The sequence below is a fragment of the Oryctolagus cuniculus genome, chromosome 1 (assembly GCF_051225735.1).
Source record: "Oryctolagus cuniculus isolate XC-2025 breed Fujian yellow rabbit chromosome 1, ASM5122573v1, whole genome shotgun sequence".
Taxonomy (NCBI): Eukaryota; Metazoa; Chordata; class Mammalia; order Lagomorpha; family Leporidae; genus Oryctolagus; species Oryctolagus cuniculus.
The window spans coordinates 84,257,603-84,278,795 of record NC_142867.1 but is presented as its reverse complement, the minus strand read 5'-3'; the positions used below and the strand labels follow the sequence as shown (position 1 = coordinate 84,278,795).

At 43.8% G+C, this 21,193-nt stretch overlaps 1 protein-coding gene across 7 annotated transcripts in view; it reads right to left on the bottom strand.

The window, feature by feature from the left end:
• Positions 1–4,236: 4,236 nt before the first annotated feature.
• The window catches only part of FAT3 (FAT atypical cadherin 3), a 687,279-nt gene continuing 670,322 nt past the window's right edge, over positions 4,237–21,193 (bottom strand). For 5 of the 7 annotated variants that reach the window (XM_051850343.3, XM_089312007.1, XM_051850335.3 and 2 more), the window contains 6 exons: positions 18,364–18,517; positions 15,955–16,616; positions 12,903–13,016; positions 10,886–10,945; positions 10,296–10,331; positions 4,237–9,675 (listed from right to left, as the gene is read on the bottom strand). In XM_051850343.3, coding sequence (XP_051706303.3) covers positions 9,053–9,675; positions 10,296–10,331; positions 10,886–10,945; positions 12,903–13,016; positions 15,955–16,616; positions 18,364–18,517 — 1,649 coding nt within the window. In that variant the 3' untranslated portion in view covers positions 4,237–9,052. The remainder of the gene's footprint in view (positions 9,676–10,295; positions 10,332–10,885; positions 10,946–12,902; positions 13,017–15,954; positions 16,617–18,363; positions 18,518–21,193) is intronic. The other 2 variants (XM_089312010.1, XM_089312014.1) reach the window with 1 other exon arrangement.

The following is a 21,193-nucleotide window of genomic DNA, read 5'->3' as shown; positions in this document are numbered from 1 at the left end:
TCCCACTCATATGGGCTCTGCTCTCACCATCTAATTACTGTTCAAAGTGCATCCTAAGGATGCCAACATATGAATTTTCCATAGTCTTTCTTATTTTAACCTCTCAAATTATAAGACTGAGAAGCAAAAGTAGTCGTGCCAAGAAAATATTCACCAGTGAACTGAAAACTCAAAAACGTACTTGTAGTCTCCATTCTTAGACCTCCTCCTGCTTAGCATGGAAGGCTTGCATCAAAGTCTGTGTTGCTCTTGCTGCCTGGGGGCTTCGTAAACTTAGTGCCAGCTCAATGCATATGATTGACAATGAAAGGGCACATCTTGCAAAGCTGCAGGATTGCCCCCAAACCGAGAAAGACACATGGGAGAGCTGGGTGAATCTTGTGGAGTGCCACCAGTGAGGGACTGATGGGTAAGAACACATGACAAATAAATGAGGACAACCACAGAAAGGCACTTGTGTGGGGAGCAACTCGGACTAGACTAAGTTACTGGAATTAATACTTATTCTATGCATCTGCTCTCCCACAATATGGCGCTGAGAAGGGAGAAACAGCTTCTACACAGCTGCCTCCAGTTCAACCAATAAACTGTAGGGCCTACTCCTGATTGGAGGAGAGCAGTGTACTCGGCGTGTGGGTAGCAGAGTTGGGATTGGTGGAAGAGGACTATAAAGGAGGAGAGAGACAACATGCACCAGGAACATCTAAGGGGAACATCTATCTGAAGGAACACCTGTGCAGCCCCCGAGAGAGCCGGCCGACGGTGTACCGCTCCCCCGCGGAAGTGGGGAAAGTGGCCAGGGGGAACCGCCCTTCCACGGAGGTGGAAGGGTCGGTAGCCAACCCAGGAAGAACCAGCAGCAAACCCGGGAAGGGCCGAGCAGACAGAAGAACAGCGCAGGGTCCTGTGTCGTTCCTCCACGAAGACGGGGAGCAACAACTTGCTGAGAGGATAATTTGAATATGGGGGGTTTAAAATGCCTCTGATATTTTTAAAGAAGTTATCCTTTTTTTAGTGAGATTGGAAGTAGTGTGAGAAAGATGATGCAGAGTCAAGGGGACCTTCATGTTTTTCTTTGCATGACATTGTATTGTTCCTATGTTTTTGTGAGAAAGTCATCTATTATTTGAAGTAAGTTATTCCCAAAAGTATAAGTATTCTCCTTTTAGTAAAACACATGTCCAGTATCTATCTACATAGAAAATGGCTTGAAAGCATATATTCTGATAAAATATTGGTTATCACCATTGAAGACATAGGTAGTGGTTTTTTATGACACCTTTGGGGCCTTTCCTCATTTTTATATTTTGTAATGATCTTGCATTGCTTTGGAAAGAAGAAAAAGAAACAAAAATAACAGCACAAAAAGTTAAAGGAACATTTCACAAAATGTTCCAAATTTTTCTATTTTTAAACCACTTGTTCCTCTCTGTTAGGTTATTTTAATTTTTGTGCCAGCTTGTTCCAAGATATCATTTATTGCTATATAGATATGTTGATCCAAATATTTGAGATCATTATAAAGTAGACATAATTGGCTGAAAAATAATTCAAATTTTAAAGGTGAATGCACAAAAATGGAAGAATTTTGAAAAATGGGCCCAGACGCTTTGAGCTGCATATCTGTGTTGAAAACTGATATTTACCAAAACTGCCAGTTATTCCAAACTAGTGACTGGAGAAGATAATTTTTGCACCTGTTACTGATTTGACAGAATCATTTTATTGACCAGCTTGCATTCATTCAGGAAGCTTTTGGCAGCAAATTGTGAACTGCCAGACCCTTCCATGGAGAAAAACTTGCAAAGGAGTAGGCCTATGTGAGCCTATAGCATACATTGAAAAACAAACAAACAAACAAAAAAAAAAACTGCTAAGTTTGGGCAAATAAAGGAGTGTCATTTTGGTAGAAATTTTAGAGAGACTGTGCACAGAAAACCTGTCTGCTATTCTTGAAAAGGCCTGTTTACACAGTTAACTCTTGAGTGGTGACTGGGGACTTGGATGTCAGGAGAGTTCCTACCATTTCCAGAACTGACTGAGAGTGGCTTATTCTAAGCTGTGCAAATGGTTTCACTTATGTTAAACAACTACTTTCCTTCTAGGGATCTGGAATTTCAGTGCATTGAGGCAGAGGCTGCCAGCCCGAGTAGTCCCCCAAAAAGCCTATAATCTCCAGTGGATCCCTAGTAGGCAATGTTTCACATATGGGCTACTAGAGCTGGGGGAGACTAGAGCACCTTCTCTGTGACTCCAAGGGGAAAGGATCCTTGGAAGCTTGTCTGGTTTGACTATGCCCCAACACCTTTTCCTTTCACTGATTCTGCTTAGTATCCTTTTGTTGTAAAAGATCACAGCTGTGAGTATGACCATATGCTAAGTCTTGTGAATCCTGTGAGTCATCAAACCTGGGCATGGTCTTGGGAACCCCAGCCAGGGGGCAGGGAAATAGTGACCTTTCCAGAGTGAATTATCTCCAAGCTAGAAGCCAGTCCTTTTATCCTGCAGAAACAGCAGTCAGTGAGGACAGGCCTATTTCCTTTTCCCCTTCCCCTAGGAGACCAGTGCAGTTTCTTAATTGACATCTATGGGTTTCTCTACCATTTTTGAGGTATGGATAGAGATTTAAACTAATTCTCTTTCTGCTAGGGGTGGCCACATGAAAGACATCAATATTTTCTTATTGCTCAATTCATGAACACATCATTGTGCTATGGGGTTGAAAGTCAACACTTGCTTCTCTTGAAATCCTTCTCACTGAAGTTGCTAAATTTGTCAAAATGAGGAAGGATTTAGGAAGACAAAGTGATTTAGCTGGAGACATGAATTTTTCAACTACAAATGTTTCATGAGCACCAGATATACACTGGGAATCTGGGATACAAATATAACAAATACAGTACTCTGTCCTCAATCAATTTATGGAGCAGTAGGGGAGAACTGTGCTGGAGTTGGCTCCCATGAGCCAGTATCTAGTGCCTGGATGGATTGAAATCAGCCAGCCCAGGAGTATTTGCACCAAGGAATTGGAAAAATACAACAAATTGGCACTCTCCTGGTTCTGTGGTTGTCAAACATTAACCTGCACAACACTGGGGTGGATGGAGAAGTAGCCAGGAGGCAGTGAGCCCTGCCAAATTGAGCTGTTGCAATCAACAAGGATTTCAAGCAAGGAGAAGGAGACTGTCTAGCTGTGACTATTCCCTGGGGAGTGGCTCCTCTGCTCTAGGATCCTGGTCCAGGTGAGGCAGATGGAGTTTTGCTGCTGGTTGGCGTGGCCCACTCTAAGGGCCTTTATTTCCTGGTGCGCAGACCTCAAGCCTCTGCCTCCCTCTCGCAAAGGTAAGGGAGAGGGCACCCCTCTTCTTCCAGTGTTATTCTTAGTCTCAGAATAACTTGTGATTTCATTTCCTCTTCAAATTATCAGTGTGAGTTCCATTCCACCCACCCTGACTCTTCACGTACAATGTACATTTTAACTGAGTTGTACTGTGTATAGAAAAATTTCTGGAGTTTTTGGAAGAGAAGAAAAGTCAAGTGCCAACTGTGCCATTATTCACTCCCTTCCCAGATGCATTAGCAGGAAGCTGGATCACACAAGCAGAGTAGCTGGACTTCTCATCAGGAAAAAATACTGTAAAATATGTTTCCAGTCAGAACTTATGTAAGAATCAGTCTCCCTGGAGGTAAGACGTTCTTGGGGGCAGGGGATGGTGGAAACCACAGAAACACAAGAATATCCCCATTAAATCAGAGAGGGCACGCCTTAGACCGCTATCTTTGAGTCAACCTGGCCTAGAGGGCTTTGACTGGCCTTTGTACCATGTCCTACTGAATGGCCATACCAGGAGTTAATGAAAGATAAACCAAAGGAAATACTTAAAAGGAATTGAGGCATGCTCTCTCTCATGTGGGGTTTAAAAAAAAGGTCCATCTGAACTTAGAATGGTGCTTACCAGAGGTTGGGAGGTGGAGAGGGAGGATAAAAGTAGGGGCTTCTAGTGTCCCACAGTACTGGGGGTGATTCTAGTTCACAATACAGTATCATATTCTGTGTAAGGAACTATATAAGAGGAGTTGGTAGGTCCAACCATAAAGAAAAGACAAGGAAATTGAAATGCTTATTATGAGAATTGCCTACCTTGATCACTGAACACTGGTAAACATGTATTGGAATGTTGCACCATACACCATGAAATGTATAATACATGTTAATAGAAAAAAAAGTCAACACAATTTCTTGCTTCATTTTTTCTTTTTACTTGAAAACTTGTTTAACCTTCAAATTTTGGCAGTTACAAACCTGTACACTGTTGATTTATTATTTTTTGGCTATCTTTTTATTTTTTGTTTTTGTTGCTTTGTTTTTCTTTCTTTTTTTAGAAAAAGACCACAAGACTGAATACTACCAACAGCAATCTATGCAGGAACAATTCATCTCCTGGAGGGGTAAGATGCCACTTTCAGTGTCAGCTTTCCCCTTGCATAAAGTTTGGTGTGTGATGTGTGTGCAAGTTTAGGTGAGTGTGCAGGTGAGTGAAGAAATGATAGGCTTCATTCTCACTCTGAAATCACAAACAAATCAGGTACTTAACCATTGGAAAAAAATTTGTTTTTAAAAATGTCAATGAATACAACACCAAAGGAAAATTACAGTACATTTTGAAATTATCAAAAAACATTATTTTCAAACCTAAAATCCATTTTTTTATGTATGTGTAGTTACCTCAAGGATTTGCAGACCAACAGCGTGAATGACTTAGAATTATATTCGACCCTCCAAATTAAAGCATCCTGATAGGCATCAAAGATAGTATCTACAAAAGCCTGGAAAATCGAAACCATTTATATATACAATTTTATAAACATTTTAAACACCAAAACATACATCTTTTACAAACCAGCCTGTTTGCAACAGGTAAATGTACAAGACAATCTCTCCAATACAGTGCTTAAAAAGAACTGCTTCCATTTCCAAACACATTTGTCACTCCCCAAATGCAGTAGTATGGGCTCAGAAAACTGTTAAATAGTAGCAATTCAGGTATTTGCTTGCTGAAAGGGTACTACTGTACAGACTAATGGGTCCAAACACACTCCACATGTCTATGCAATCCTCTAGTGCATCCTAAACACTGGAAGAGACTAATTATGGCCTTTGTGTATTATTATATATTTGTAATTATTGCTTTTCATTATTACATAGGGAAAGAAATACCTTATTCTTTTCCTATCTCTTAGCCAGTTGGCTAAATACTACCTGATGCTAAACCCACAAATAATGACTTTAAACTTCAGCATTGTACAAGCAGAAGCTCAAAGACATTGCAGGTTTCCATCAGAATAATGTGCAGTTGAACATTGCAGGGCACAAACCAGCAAAAACACATAACCATCTTCTCATAGACCACACAAAATGATGACATTTAAGAAATGCCTCTTTGTATCTCCATTTCCCATGGGTGGAAACCAAAAACTGAAACCCTAAAAGCCCAGCCACGTTAGCAACATCTGCACTGAGAGGGCAGCAGAGTGAAGAGGCCAGACACCCATCTGGACAGTCCATGCACAACGAACACTACCTCTTCCTGGGTGAATTCATAGGAAATTGTTTTTTGGATCTTGTGTGATTTATTTTAATGGTCTCTTTTCTCAGTTCCCCTGACTTTGATGATTCAGACACAGCACTCATGGGGTGCAGTTGGGATAGAAGGAAAGTAGGAGGCAGGAGGGAGCCAAAGATCATACAACGCCTCCTTTCTTTCTTCCCAGGCCGTACAGGTGATTGCCAAGGGGCTATTCCAGATAAATCCCAGGAATAAATTCCCTTTCAAGGACTTCACACTGACTATCTGTTGTGTTGTACCTCCAATGCATAGATTTGACCTACTCTTCACATTATCTTTTACAACAGCATTTCATGAACGCGTGGTGCATGGCTACATGGAAAGCTGGCATGGAATGGACATCAGCAGCACAATACCAACAAAGGAAAGGGAATGAAGGAAGTAATTCCATTATTCACTTTCTGCTGCCCCACAAACCAACAACCTGACCAGAATGTGTGCAATGCAAGTAAAGTGCCTATAACAGGTAGTGGAAAATGGCTTGCAGGTACATGTTAGGAAAAAAAAAAAGGAAAGCTTCTAATTAGTTTAAATATGTTCCACATGTTTCACTACAGTGGAAAAATGGCCGGGAAAACATCAGCCGGTATTGATGTGAAGGAAAAAACCAAAATCAGACATGTACCTAGCAGGTACTATTATCACCCATTCCACTACAATTGATGACTGGTCTGAGTTCACTTCTGTAATTATCATTCCACCCTCATTTTAGCAACATTCATTTGGCAAAAGCAACATTTTGGTAAATGTCCAAAGAAATGTGTGAATTCTGTAACTACACCCTTCCTAGAGGGCTGCCAAGAAACATGAGCTTATGAGGCTTCCAGAGAAATTTTCTCCATGAGATTTCTTGCATATTGCAAAGAATGGAAGGTGGGAAGACCAAGGGCCCATCACAAGCAAGTGGCTGCCCTCTCAAGGTAGTAGAGTGGTAATCACTGTACTACAGAAAGGAGATTGGATAGATGGATAGGTCTAGTCTTTGCTCAGCTACTTACTTCCTATGTGAGCCTGGGAAATCATCTCTCCCTCTCTGGACATGTTTTCCTTTTTATAAAATATGAGGGTTGGATTAACCAAATCTTAAGGACTTTTCAGTTCTTTGAGTCAATGGTTATCCCTCCTACCTTCCATCCATGGCCTGACTGCAAACCAGAAGAGGTATCATATGTTTAAAGATAATGAATCAAAACACAACACATGATTGTCTAATATGTATTTAGCTGTAGAGCTATTTTGCAGAAAATCAAGGGAAGAAGATATCTTGAAGAAAGAGGTATTTTATATAGGTCAGAGCGAAGGGTGGGCACACTTTTCTTCGGTGATTTCTCAACTGCACTAGGATCTATTTATTCCTTCACTAGTGTGTCAGGCAGGCATTTTTCCCTCAAAGAAATGCTGTGTAAGCAACAGTGACACATCAGCGTTAATCTCATTCTAATATTTCCTGGGGGCAAGAAATGAATTGTTGGTTTTACTTTGATGGTTTTTATGTCACTGCATTATTAAAAGCATAGCGGTGATTCTATTCTAGACCATTAGTTTGTCATTTTCAATGCAATCCTTGCAAATGTGCTTCTTGCATAAGAAAAATACCAGACTATTTGCAAAATCAGTCTTAGTGAAATTCATTTATCTCAAGACCACAGTATGGACAATGCCTTCCACGAGTAGTTCTGACCAAGAGACAGGAAGAGAAAGGATACCTGTGAGATGTATTCATTTACTCAGGGAAGTATGGGAATAAAGGATTAAAAAAAAAAACCTTTCAGAAACATTGACTCCTACAAAGAAGTGGATTGAATGAGTACATTGAAATAACTAAAACATGGCTGAGTGGATGACTTGCAGACTCGGGACAGTACACTTTACACACTAATGCCATATGTCACCAGAGACTGTGAATACACAGATTTGCTCATTAAGCAGATAGTGCAAATATGCATTTACTTACCCTGGCCACTGAACAGGCCATCATCTTATTGAAGCCAAAGAGGAAAGTCACTCAGCTTGTCAACTCTGAGTTGAGTAGTGAATGACTGGATTTCCAGTGGAATGATTCTCCTGTCAGTGTTGGAAAGTCATGGCCAAAGCCCACATCTCCAAAGGGGGAGGAGAACCCTTGAGTGTAACGAAACATGACACCTTTTTTTTCAAACAGAGATTAGTTCTGGACAATTATAACAAAATACCATTTTTAAAAAGCACAATTTGGCCTTAATATAGAGGGTAGTACCAAAATAAAGTTAACTGAATTGGAGTAAAATATGGCATTTGGTGTTTCTCTAACATCAGAGGTCAGAGAAATTGGAAGGGAGGCCATGCTCCCTGGCAGGGTTTTCTACACGTCCATTTCCTAAATCCTTCACGTTTGCTTTTCTCAGAGCAGCCTTATGAGTGCAAGCACATATTTGTACATACGCCCAGACACACACACTATTATAATTTATACACAATAACTAATCTACTTTCTCCTTTAAAATGTAACTGTGTTTATAGTGAGAGTGCTACCAATTTAGAATAACATGTGCCTTTTATCTTCATTATCAAGAATTGTGATTATCCAGGATGAAAACTTTGAAAGCATCATATTTTCTCTTTTTTCCCCTGAATTTGTGAATTCTGTTTAAACTTGAAGTATCTCTCATTCTAGAGAACAGTACTTGAACAAAGGGCCAATGTCATCAGCGATATCAAAATTGTGGTTATGGCCAGAGATGTTTGCCAGAAAACACAAAACCAGATAATCACAATCTTTCCAATATTTGAACATTAACCTTCTCCCCAACATACAAACCAGAGCCCAAGTAGCCTCACGTGGCTCTTCACTAATATCTTTCTCATAAAACCCATCTATATCATATTGGATGCTTAACACAAAGATAACTGAACATACTAAAATGTTACACCTAATTTTATAGCTGAAAATTGGGCAGCTTGTGAAAAAAAAAGTTGATTTTAAAGGCTTCAGCCCATTTTCTTGTTTGTTGAATAATAATAGTTTCTTATTTCTTTCACCTAAGGGACTAACTTCTCCAACACTCATTATTTTCATTTCCTTGGCTCAAGGTTACATGCAACAATGCCCCTCTGATTGTTGCCAGTTCTTAATACTGCAAAAAGTCATACAAGATCTAGGACATAACTTAGTGGGTGAAATAATCCCCATCCTTCCATTCTAAGCCCTCGACCCAGGCAGCTGCTACAAGGATTATCAGTTGCCCCTCAGAAACAATTTCTGAGCCGTTTTGTCCCCCTAATTGGGATCAAGCTTGCTTGTGACAGTATGACTTGTGACATTTCTCGTGGAAAAATCCCCTACTTCCTCTTTTGTTGCACAGACCACTCTCCAGTACGACCCGAGCCCAGCCAGTCTCCTTCCACTCTTTCGGAACAAGCAGGGCCAAGCTCCCGGGATGTGTCTTCTACACTTGGGTCTGGTGCTGGGTCTCCACAAAGGGGAGGTGAAGGCTGGCGAGGCTGAGCTCTCCCACGCTCTCGTAGTCACTCACGGCCACTTCGGAATCGTCAAAGCCACAGTTGGCCGACACGTCCGAGGAGGAGGTGCCTCTGGAATTGTGCAAGGACAGAGACACGCTGTCTGCTGGGCCCGTGGCCTCTGCACCCTGGTTCATGCTTACGGCAAAAGTACTGAATTCACGGCTGGCAGGTGGGCCCACCAGGTCTGTTTCATTGGGGAATGGGTGAGGAGGGAGGTACTGGCTAGGATGGAACTGGGGCCTTCTCCTGCAGTCTGGGCTCAGCGTGCTGGCCAGGGAGACAGGCTGGGAGGGGGGCAGGGCCTCATATTGGTCCGGGAAGTCCTCGGGCAGGGGAGGAGGCAGCTGGTCCTGACTCATGAACTCCTCTTCGTGAGGAGGTGGGTATTCGCTGTCGATGTCATAGCCGCCCAAGTAGTAGTCGCTTTCCAACTCGCGTGTGCTGCCCTGCTGTGCAGATCCGACATCCTGGTTCTCGTAGTTGGGCACTTCCTCTATGTCCGACAGGCGGGCCCCTGGCATCCAGTCAGAGGTGTCCCAGTGATAGGCTGTGAGAAGAAAGCCAGGGCAGTTAATTTCCTCTGGATGGGAGCTGGGGCAGGGCCAGGAGGAGTGGAGAAGGGACCTGACATGCAATTTGTTAACATCCTGGAGCCTGGAGGAGGCCAGGGTCAGCCACATGCTCCTTGCAAGGATCTGTCGGGGCAAGCCATGCTCTGGCCTGGGAGAAAAGGCACTGGCAAGTGTGATGGGGTGCCTAATTGCAGCAGACTCACTGTCAGCTAGGCTGTGATGGGGCCAGTGGGGACATGCTGAGGAAGCATAGTTCTAGTACCTCTGCCCCTACATCACTCCCTCTTCTTACGCACATGCTAGGTACAGAACCAGGATGGCATCATGCTCCCAGTAGACAGAGCGGGAGGTAGAGAGAGATTCACCCACTGCACTGTGGGACACAGGATGTGGGAGGATGTGCAGGCAAAGGTATGAATCTCACGTGCAGGGCATGATGCTGGGGGAGAATGGTGGTGGAGCTTACACCTGCAACACTGAAGACACAAGACACCTGGAACATGCAAAATTCAGAGAAAAGAAACTTAGGAGGCAGGGAGAAGGACAGGGTAGGCACAAACTCAGCAGTGCGATGCTAGGGGTGCGGCACAGTCACCTCGGTTGTAGTTCTGCCCTTGGTCCATGACAGACACTGTTTGAATACAAAGTGGAAAGTAAAACTGACAAGCCAAGTCACGCATGAAAAGACAAAACAGAACATTCCAGATGGTACAAAAAATGTTTCTAAAGGTCTACAGGAAATGATTAAGTTCAGGCTTTTTTGTTTCTCTCCACTGTTATTTAGGAACTGGAGACATGAATCCCATCTATATCTTGCCTTTATCCTATTAAATTGCTAATGAGTTACCTAATTGAATCATTTCTTAAGTATTCCCAGCTCATAGTAGGTGCTTGATGAATATATATTGATAGAAGAATGAATTTAAATATTCATCTGGACACTCACTTGGTACTCTTACGTTGAAAAGAATTTTATACAAAGAGCACACACGATATTCAAAGAATCATGCACTAGATTTTTCTTTCCAAATTTTAACATTTACTCCATAGGAAAAAAAAAAAATCCAGATTCTCATTTGACTCCACCTGTTAATGCCCTCTCTTCTCCTAGCTGGCTGACATCATTTCTACAAGGTAACTCTTTACACCAGGATATTGTACAGAAGAAAAAAAAAAAGTAAATACCTTCATTCTCAATAGTGTCAACTACATTGTTGACAAGCTGAATGACAGTCACTATGGATGCTTGTGGTCAGGAAAAGAAGACAGGAGGCAAAGGACAGCTTCAGGTTAGTTCTGTATTTTCAAGACATGTTAACTTCTTTTAACCACTACCACAACAGCCACCAAGGCACAGCATGCAAATACCCAAGCCTCCCCACAACCAGTCCCTGAGGGAATGTGTCAGTGGGTACTTCTATCTAGGAGAAACTGCAGCAAATCCTGGGCCAGCTCTGCTGAAAGGCAGGGGCAGCAGGGATGGCTGGGTCATAAATTCACATCTTATGGTCCAGTAAAATCAATCGAAGGAGGCAGTGGCTCATCGAGCTCATGCTAATTTCTCATTAGCAACTCCCAAAGGTTTTCAGAGGAACATCTCACTGTGCCGAGGGATAATTATTTGTTGGTCAGTCATGCTGCTTAGAACCCAATGACAGGGACGGAGCATAACCTTTTCAGGGTTGATAGCTTCACTCCTATGATGATGACAGCCAACCTAGAACAACGCAGGGCTCAGCCCCCACTAGGAAAGGTGTGGGCAGAACCGAGTTTGACCTCTAAACCAGGGAGAATTGTGAAGCTCTCTGTCTACATGGACTACCTTACACCTGATACTTGCAGTTTGTGAAAAGCTGATCAAATGTAAAGTGAATTTGCTGAAAGTTCCTAATTGCACCTGCGTTAGCTGAGGCCAACCCACAGTGTTGAGCACGGGGAGCAAGTGTGTGACCCTGAGGGCACACACAGATAGTCTATGAGGACAGTCACTGCATATCAATGTTGGAGCTGCTGCCTGGAGTTTGGAACCTGTATGCGCCTGAGTGTCTCCACGTAAAATGCAAAGACGACTCCTTCAAGGCAAATAGAGTTGGGGTGTGCCCTTGACCTTCTGAGAAGTCAAAAGAAGTCAACTGTTACAGTTCATTTTCCCGGCAGATAAATAGGCTTCTGAACTGTTCCCAACTGCCAGGTTTTGGGGAAGGAGGTAGAAGAAATTTGGGCAGTGGGGGTAGAAGTAGCTTATTTTACATCCATGATTGTGTCAATGGGCTCAGATGGCACCTGTTCCTAAATTTACCTTGGAGGTGAGAACTATGCCATTTTGTACTTCTCAGTATAAAATGCCCAGTTTTAGAGAAAATATTTTGCAAATATATACAGGCTGAGTGCTTACATAAATTAGTAAACATCTCATTTTTGTCAGTTGCTGCTAAGTGGGGCAAGGACCTACGGGAAACATACAGGCAGGGCTGCTTGTCTCTGTGGCTGATTCTTTGGAAGTATTCTTGGTGTATCAGTCCATGGCAGATACTCACAATTTTATGACTGTTTCTGCCTCCATCCCCCACCCTGGGGAAAATGACCCATCCTCCAGAGCTGCTTCCTCAGCTCAGAAAACCTGGTGAGTGAGTACCTTCTCTCCAGGCAGGAGTTCACAGGAGGCAGAGACAGTAGCTCACAATGCCAATGCAGGCTGTGAACCACGTGCAGTATTTGGGCCGTCTGGGCAATTTTTCTAAGGTTCTGCTTCACAGGACCCCATTACCCCAAAAGATTATAAAGGAAATTCAGCTAAATAAGGGTGCCACTACTGGCACTACAGGAAGCTGGTTTTGTCCCTTAACTAATTCCCAATGATGGAGAGACTGGGTGAACAGTGGGAGAGGAAGGGATCATTGACAAAACTAATAGAAATAGACAAATCACTGTTTATGAGATGGGATTAGGTGGTTCCAAATCAAAGGGGCTCACCCTTGGAGCTTCTAGGGAACTTTGTCAGCCCCTGACAGACCCGGGCCTGCTCATGGCTGCAGCTCAATAAGGGTCTCCTTTGGTAAAGACACTCAACAATGCGGTCAACCAGAAAGCCCATGAAACGAAGCCAGTTGCAATACCGTTCCCCTACCCCCAATAAACACTGTTTTCTAGCACCAAGAAAACCAGACTCCACCTGCACAGAACAAATCTGAAGACCCCTTACCATTGTCATCACCAGAATCCGACTGGAAAGAGCTGAGGGACTGGACTTCAGAGTTGCTGCCTTTATTGCTGCCTGCAAAGCAGGTCACTTCTCCTGGGTCATCAACCCCTTTGCCTTCATGGATAAAGAGAAAGCAGAAATGACACTGGTTACTGTGTGCATATTTCTAGTCCTGTTCCCCACGCCTCCACCTAGTTCACTTCCCAGGACTTTTCTGTTTGCTTAGAGAAAATAATTTAGCTCCATAATAAAAAATTGATTGTGCCACTGGGGGCAAAGGTCTGTCAATCAAGTGATTTACATTATGGATTCAAAACCCTTAACCCATGGTAAATGAGCTTCCAAATAGCTGACAGCAGAAAGTAGCTGTTCCTTCCTTAGAGTAAGAGTGAAAGGAGGATGAAGTGGCTGCACTGCTCTTTGCCATTCACAGTTAATTTATATCATTTACATGAACCTAGGTGGTGTCAACACCAGGTTAAATGAGATTACTTTTAAAATAGGGATATAAATATTTTATAGGGAAGAATGCCATCACATTTCTCCTGGCTTCCATCTCTAGGGAGCGAGTGGAGTTTTCGGCTTGGCCGCCTAGGGGGCAGTGTTACATCACTTTTAGGAATGACAATGCTCCATGCCCTGTGTCTGGCAGGAGGGTAGTCTGTGGTGTGGATGCGCTCTTGGCCACATACTTATTCCCTCTTTGCTGCACTACGGCAGTCTGAACAACACACACACACACACACACACACACCCCGGAGGAGTCACTTTCTTATTTGATTGACTAAAGGAAGCAATAAAAACAGCCCATATCTTGAGGTTGTCAAATGAAAAATGAATTAGTTGTCCAGAGATTGTCTCACCATCTAACTCTGCCTTGCTAGACAAAGAAGGAAATGTCATCAATAAAACCCAACAACACTTTTGGGGGAAATGTGAATTTTTGCCTGAGGTGGATTCTGGAAATAAAACTGTCACATCATGAAATGGGTGGGGGAGGAAATGATGACCAGGAAAAGCTGCAAATCATCATGCAATGTGGTGGCACGAAGAGACCTGGACTTGGAATGAAGGCAACAGTCGTTCCTCTCCAGGGCCACAGAAATCACGGCTTCTTCCACCAAGGGGGAAGGCAGGGGCAGGCACGGTGGCTTGGCCTCTGCTGTCAGAAGTGGAAGCCACAGCAAAATGATGAACTGGATAGACAGCTGATACAAACAAAGCAGAGAGAGATGCCAAGGGGATATTCACCTCCCAACAGCCATGCCAAGGCGGGCCTCAGAAAGGCACAAGGTGTGCATGAGCTCAGCCCTGAACACAGATGGAAATGATCCACCATGGCCAGTGCACTGTTGTGCATAATATGCCATTCTCCTTCTCACTGCTAAACTAATAAGAGCTGTTAGTTGATTGACAATATTCTGATAGAGCCTTATTCCAAGATAATTTGAGAGGGAGCACATTTATGGTGAAAATCTAAGGGCAACTACTTAAAATACATAAAGGAGTCTACAGAAACACAGAATCAGCATACAGCACATTGGGCAGCACTAGAATAGAAGGAACTCATCCTTAGCTGCCTTTATCATTAATAAATCCCCTCTCTCCCCTCTGGCAAAGCTCCTACCAGCAGCGCTGGTCAGAAGACAGGCTTTGGGGCCTGACACACCAGACTTGAACCTGTCTCTTCCTCTGGCTGGTTACAGGCCCTCGGGCAAGTTCTTTCACCTGTTCAAACCGACTGTTCCTTCATGAAATGATGGGCTGGTAACAGCTTCCACAAGGGGCAGCTGTGACAATTTAAGGGGATGACACCGCACACAGCTTTATATTCACTGGCTGTCTCTGCCTTAACAAATCACTGCAACCTTAACTCTTGCTCTCTGACTTCTGCCTGGATGACTCCACTGGGAAGCTCTTGAAATCTTAAGAATCATCTAAGTGTCAAGCTCAGTATGCATAGATTTTTCTTTTCGCCTGTGTCTCCTTGATGGTTGTACAGTTTTGATACTGCTGGTCTTGCTGGCTGACACGCTCTTGGCTTCTGCATGGCTATCCTCTCCTTCTTCCCTCCTCCCCTGGTTGGCTGGAGTTTCTCTGCCTTCCTGCTTGCCCCTCAATGACCACTGCCCATATGCAGGCATCTCTAAGGTTCTTTTGGAGGTCTGAGAGGACCACCTTCTCCTTTGTCTTCTTCCTCAGTGAGCTCACCTTGGTACAGAGTCCACCAGCCTGCATGCCCATGACCTACACACTTTTGCCTGCAGCCCTGACCTCTCTCCTGAAATATGGTTCTAGACCCCTGTTGGGTAAACCCTCGGGCATCCTCTACACTGATCAAGCTGCTTCCGGCTTCTGGAAAGCCCTCTCCAGAGATCTCAGCTGCAGTCTTGGATGCCCACTCTCTCTCCATGAGAGTGCGCCCTATCTCCATGGCAGCACAAGCTCTCCAGCTCCATCCTGCACCTCCCTCCAATACAAACTGGAACCCTCACAAACCTGTAGTACCCCAAACACTGCAGCTGATGGGATGCAAAGCCTCCGACCCTGATGGAAAGCCACAGGGTACCACAGAGCTTCCTTATTCACATCCTGACTGATGCCTGGGGGAAGAAAACAATATTGTCTCTCACCTAGAGGCTCACAGACTCCACCTAACTGGCTTTCTGCTCGTCCTGTTCGCTGTCCTCTCAAGGATCAGACAGAGGCAGGGTTTTATAATGTAGATCTCACACTTGCCTGCCTAAACACCTGCAATGGTGTTTCTGTGAAAATGCGTCCAGCTCTGCCTTGGGGTTCACCAAGCTTCTACTACACTGGCATCCTGGGTGTTTTTCAACACAATCTTTTCCACCCCAGGGCCTTTGCACTCCTGACTCAAATACTGCCCGGTAAAGCTCAAAGGAGAGGGAAACACCGTCACTGGGGCAGACTACTCCTGCCTTGTTCCATGGACCCTGCATTGCAGCCAAGCGAATGGCTGGCTTTTCCCTAATCCTGTGCGCCCGGTAGCAGGATGCCTCTTCCCTCCAATCCATTCCTTCCCACTCACTCTCAGTCCCTGCGTCCCAGCCATTCTTCCGCAGTGAGTCACAGTCCGAGCGGCAGGGCGACACGGCCGGCAGGTTGGGGGCCACGCTGCACACCACCACTCCGCGTCTGGCTGTCAGAATGCGGGGAGACTCGGGGTGGAAGGTGGTCATCTCCTGGTGTTCGCCGCCCATCCCATCCACGATCTTGTCCAGGTTGCTCCTGGAGTCGCTTTGGAAGCAGGGGGTGTAGGCCATGGGGCGCACGGGGACCTGTGGGGGCCCCACCTCCTGGTAGACGTTGCGGCCGTCGCCGCCGCCGCCACCGCGCAGGCTGCGGAAGGGGATGCCATTGCTCTTGTTGAGAAGGGCGGCTGTGGCGGGATCCTGCACCAGCGTGATGTTGTTGCGCGAGTAGTTCTTGCGGAAGACCTTCTTGCGGAAGACGATGAAGAGCACGACCAGCGTGAAGATGACGAAGAGGACCACGGCGATGCCGATGAGCTCCTCCTTGCCCACGTAGGAGTGGCCAGCCTGGATGTTGGGCACCACCACCGGGCGCAGCGCACAGTACTGGCCCACGTAGCCCGGCGTGCAGTTGCACAGGAAGGAGCCGAACACGTTGACGCAGGCGCCGCCGTTCTCGCACTCCTCGCGCTCGCACTCGTTGACGTCCTCCTCGCACCTGCACGCACAGAACACACAAGCCCCACCCATCAGGACTCGGAGGCACAGGTGAGCGCAGGAAAAGCCGCTGTCTTAGTAAAGAAAGCTTTCAAGGGAAAGGACGAAGCTTGACAAAAATGGGTGTATGGGTGAGGGTGGAGGTGGGTGTGACTGAGGCATTTCTGGGCCCACTGCGGTGCCGTCATCAGTGGCGTTAACCCAGTCTCTCCCACATAAGGGGTGTAAAGAATGTGGTAGGAGAAGGGTGCTGGTCTCAAATCCTCAGGGCCAGAGGCGTTGCAGAGTTCAAAACTGTGCAATTCTAGAAGGACATACAACACCTCTCGCGTTACGTAAAACACCACTGCCCTCCAACAGGAGTAACTGGGGCTGCTGGAGGACCCCATGGTCCTCCAGATCATACAACAGATAGGCCAGTGTTTCTGCAGGTAGTCGTAGGGATATGCACACTAAACCCTAAGACAAGGAAGAGCTCCACAGTAGTTTTGGACAGATTTTTGCCACCAAATTAGTTTTCCACAAACGTACTGAAAACTCTTAGTCCTCAGAGCCTTGGCAGATAAAGAGCCATGAACCTACGTGCCCAGTATAGGGTTTTCTAAGAGGGACGGCTTTAGTTCTGGCATTTTCCTCTAATGGTTACAGTAATTTTTGGTCCCTCTGGGAAGCTGGGGAATGCGGGGGGGGGGAGAGGGCAACATATCTCCCAGAGTCTATGCTTATGGCAAGAGCTAATGGTAATGCAGACTATTAGGAAGAAACGACTCCAGCATTTTAATGAAAAATAATTAAATCATCTTATTCTCTTTAAAACAGCCATATTTGGCTTTGATATAATTACAAGGCAAGCATTTAAGTCATTATAGCTTAGTTCAACATTATTTGAGATTATAGACCCTCTTTCCTTCTTCACTTTTTCTACGCTAGCAGTTGTTGGGATATGTTCATTGAAAAGGCCCAATCAGCTATATTTTTGGTAATCCACCTTTTTATATGTAGTCAGACGTCCCTAATTTGAACAGATTGAGGCCAGGTCAGCCGGAAATTAGTCAGAATCACAGAGTATTTAAAAGTAAATGCATCTTTATTACTTGAAATTACATCCAGCGATTCAAAGCCAGCTAAGTATTTCCTGGTAAAGTCCTCAGGAGATTTGCTTTAATGAATACGTAAGACTGATCTGTAATTAGAGTATCACTTGCTTGAGATTACACACGTATATATATTTACATATACTTCTAAAATGAATGGGGACAGTTGAAAGTGATATTTTACGAGGAACTTAAAACATTTCCTTTCCATTTGGCTAATACTTTAATTTCACACTTTGGAGACAAAAAAAAAAAACCTGGTTTGCATAGGAAAGGTAAGTTTTAGTTTCTCAGAATGACCATAAAGTGTGAGGCAGTAGAATCCAATGAATGGATTCCAGGGAAATGGAGAGTGCCTGTTTCATAATTATACCCAAAGTAGTAGGGGTATAGATGTCATTCTTTAAAAGAACTGTATTCTCAATTACTGAATATATAATAATATTTTCAAAGTATAAAGTTAAAAATATAAATTACCTAGTCATCCTGCCCAGAGACAGTCCCTATCAATCACATGTAAACACTTTATATACTACAGACATGAACTCTTAAAGTGTTCTATTAATGGTAAATATTTTATCCCAGTGAGCTGCTTTTTGGTTTTCTCAGCATAAGCACTTAGCACAGAGAGAGACTTCAGCACATGTCACTTACGTGACTCCAGTGAGCCCGGCTTTACAGCTACAGATGAAAGTGTTTCCTATTGGGTCACAGGATCCCCCATTCCGGCAGGGGTTTGGGAAGCAGGCTGTAATCTCAGACTCACAGTTTCTTCCCGTGAACTGTGAGAGACAGGTACACTGATAGCCTGGGAAAACAGAGGACCACATGAGCCAAGGATGCCACTGGTAAAGTTCAGAGTGTGTGGACTGAGCTGTAACCTGTACCCCACCACCCTCCCTTAATTCCTTGTTGAAACATATTTTAGGCAGGGCCCAGATTCCAAAGATGATCAACAAATTGAATATTTGGAACACTTGTTGCCACACAAACACTAAGTTACAGTTTGGACTCCCTGCTTGTCCACATAAAAATCGCCTGATAAACCACATGCATGAATGCTAATGAGAACTATAAGAGCCACCGAAGGCATAGGGAAGGGGGAACACACTCTCTCCGCCACACTACTACTGTGAAAGGCAGGTGGTTTCCAGATAGGCGAGATTACCACTGGTGCCATGTAGTCTCTTCCTGGTCTCCTTAGCCTAGAGCTAACAACTTCCCCTGGAGCAGAAGTGAGGGGAGAACCAGTAAAATGAGGGTATTTGTCGATTTAAGTGAACCTCAGATTGACATATGCCAGAGTAATGGAAGAATTCTAGCCTTCAATCAGTACCTCTATTCCCATCCTGATTTATGCATCTTTTTCACTTTTCATGAACCCATCATAAATAAATAGGTAGTCATAGCCCCAAGAAAGAGAATGTTGAATATTAGGTGAGGTATGAGTCTACGAGGAAACAGCATTATCTACAGAGATTGAAAGGGTGAATAATTAGTAAGCATATTTCTCCCCCACTTTAATTCTAAATAAATTGTGGGTCTTTGTTTTTTTAAAGTTATACACATACATAGAAAAGATCCAGGTAGTTTTATAAGTTTGACTTTGTAAAACAGCAGTCCTTCCTCCCATTTATACTTCCTCAGACATAATTAAGGCACACTTTCACTATTTCAGTATTTTCTTCCATGGTATTTTGCTGTTTTGTGATTAGTATGTTTAAATGTATTTCTACTCATTTGAAAGGCAAAGATACACAGAAACAGAGACAGACAGAGGCTTTCTATTTGCTGATTCACTCCCGAACACATTCTACTATAGATTCTCACGAATTTAGAGGTAAATTTTGTGAGATTTTACATAGTTGAACCTTTACAAGTAACTCAATGAGAGTCAGGTTGCATAAGAAATTCTAAGCAACCCTCTCCAAGTTGCTTTTTTTTTTTGACAGGCAGAGTTAGACAGTGAGAGAGAGAGAGAGAGAGAGAGACAGAAAGGTCTTCCTTCCATTGGTTCACCCTCCAAATGGCCGCTATGGCCAGCATGCTGCACCTATCTGAAGCCACAGCCAGAAGCCAGGTGCTTCCTCCTGGTCTCCCATGTGGGTGCAGGGCCCAAACACTTGGGCTATCCTCCACTGACTTCCCGGGCAACAGCAGAGAGCTGGACTGGAGGAGCAGCAGCCGGGACAGAATCCGGCGCCCCAACTGGGACTAGAATCTGGGGTACCGGCGTCGTAAGTGGAGGATTAGCCTAGTGAGCCGCGGCACCAGCCTCCAGGTTGTTTTTGAGAACTCCAAAGTCATTTTCTTTCCTGAAACATGTATGGAAACTGTTTATTTTTTCTTTCCAACATCTTTGAAGATCTTCTTTAGGGCTCTGATTTTCTGAGGTTTCATAATTATGTACATTGTGGGTTTATTTCCAACCAGTACTGGATACTTAGTGGCTCCTTGCAATCTGAAAGTTCTTGTCCTTTATCACTGGGAAAGTTTATTAGTTGAATGGTGATATTTTTTTCTGTTCTATATTTATAGGATTTTTATTGTTTGGAACTCAATCTCCTTGGCCTTCCTCTAATCTTAGCTTTGTATATTAAAATGGTACCTCAAAAAGTTCATGGAAAATATGAAGTATGAGAAAACTATGCCTGAGTTCCAAAATTATTGTACCCAAATGAACTTTTAATTTCGCTTTGCCTTGAACTTTTTGAGGTACTGTCCTGTGTGGACTCCTAAGGGTGTTTCTCATCTTCTCAAACTTTTTATGAGATTTGCAATTGTGTTGTCATTGTCCAAGATCTATTTACTGCTATTCTTTTTTCACACATAGCATCCTGCTCTTGTGTTGTTACTAGGATTTATTCTCTCAGGATATTAATATTTTATGATATTTTCTCCTTGCATATTTTCTTCCAAGTTAATTTTTTGTTTCTGTATTTTGATCAATATGATGGTTAATTTTATGTATAAACTAGGTGGCCTGCTAATTTGACACCCAATTATTTGGCCAAACACTAGTCCAGGGGTTGCTCTAAAGATGTTTACAGACGTGCTTAGAATTTGCCATCAGTTACTTTTAAGCAGAGCACATTACTCGCCATTAGGTGAATGGGCCTTATCCATTCAGTTCAAGGATTCTGCCTCAAGACTGTAACACAAAAGAATTCTCACCTGAATTTCCTGTCTGCTGGCTTACTTTGAGGGTTTTGAATTCAAGATTGCGAAATCAACTCTTGCGTGAATTACTTAGCCTGCTGGTCTGCCCTATGAATTTCATGTTTGACAGGCACCACAAGCATGGGAGCTGGTTCCTTAATTTAAGTCTCTCTCCATGCATATATACATCCTTGGTGTCTCTGGAGACCTTAATGCATTCTCAGTTCTAAGTTCCAACTTCGAATATTTCCTTCGTTGTCTGGTAATCCTTGTTTACCAGCTCATATTGAAGAGAGGGGCCCTGGAAAATCAGAAACCCAATGGG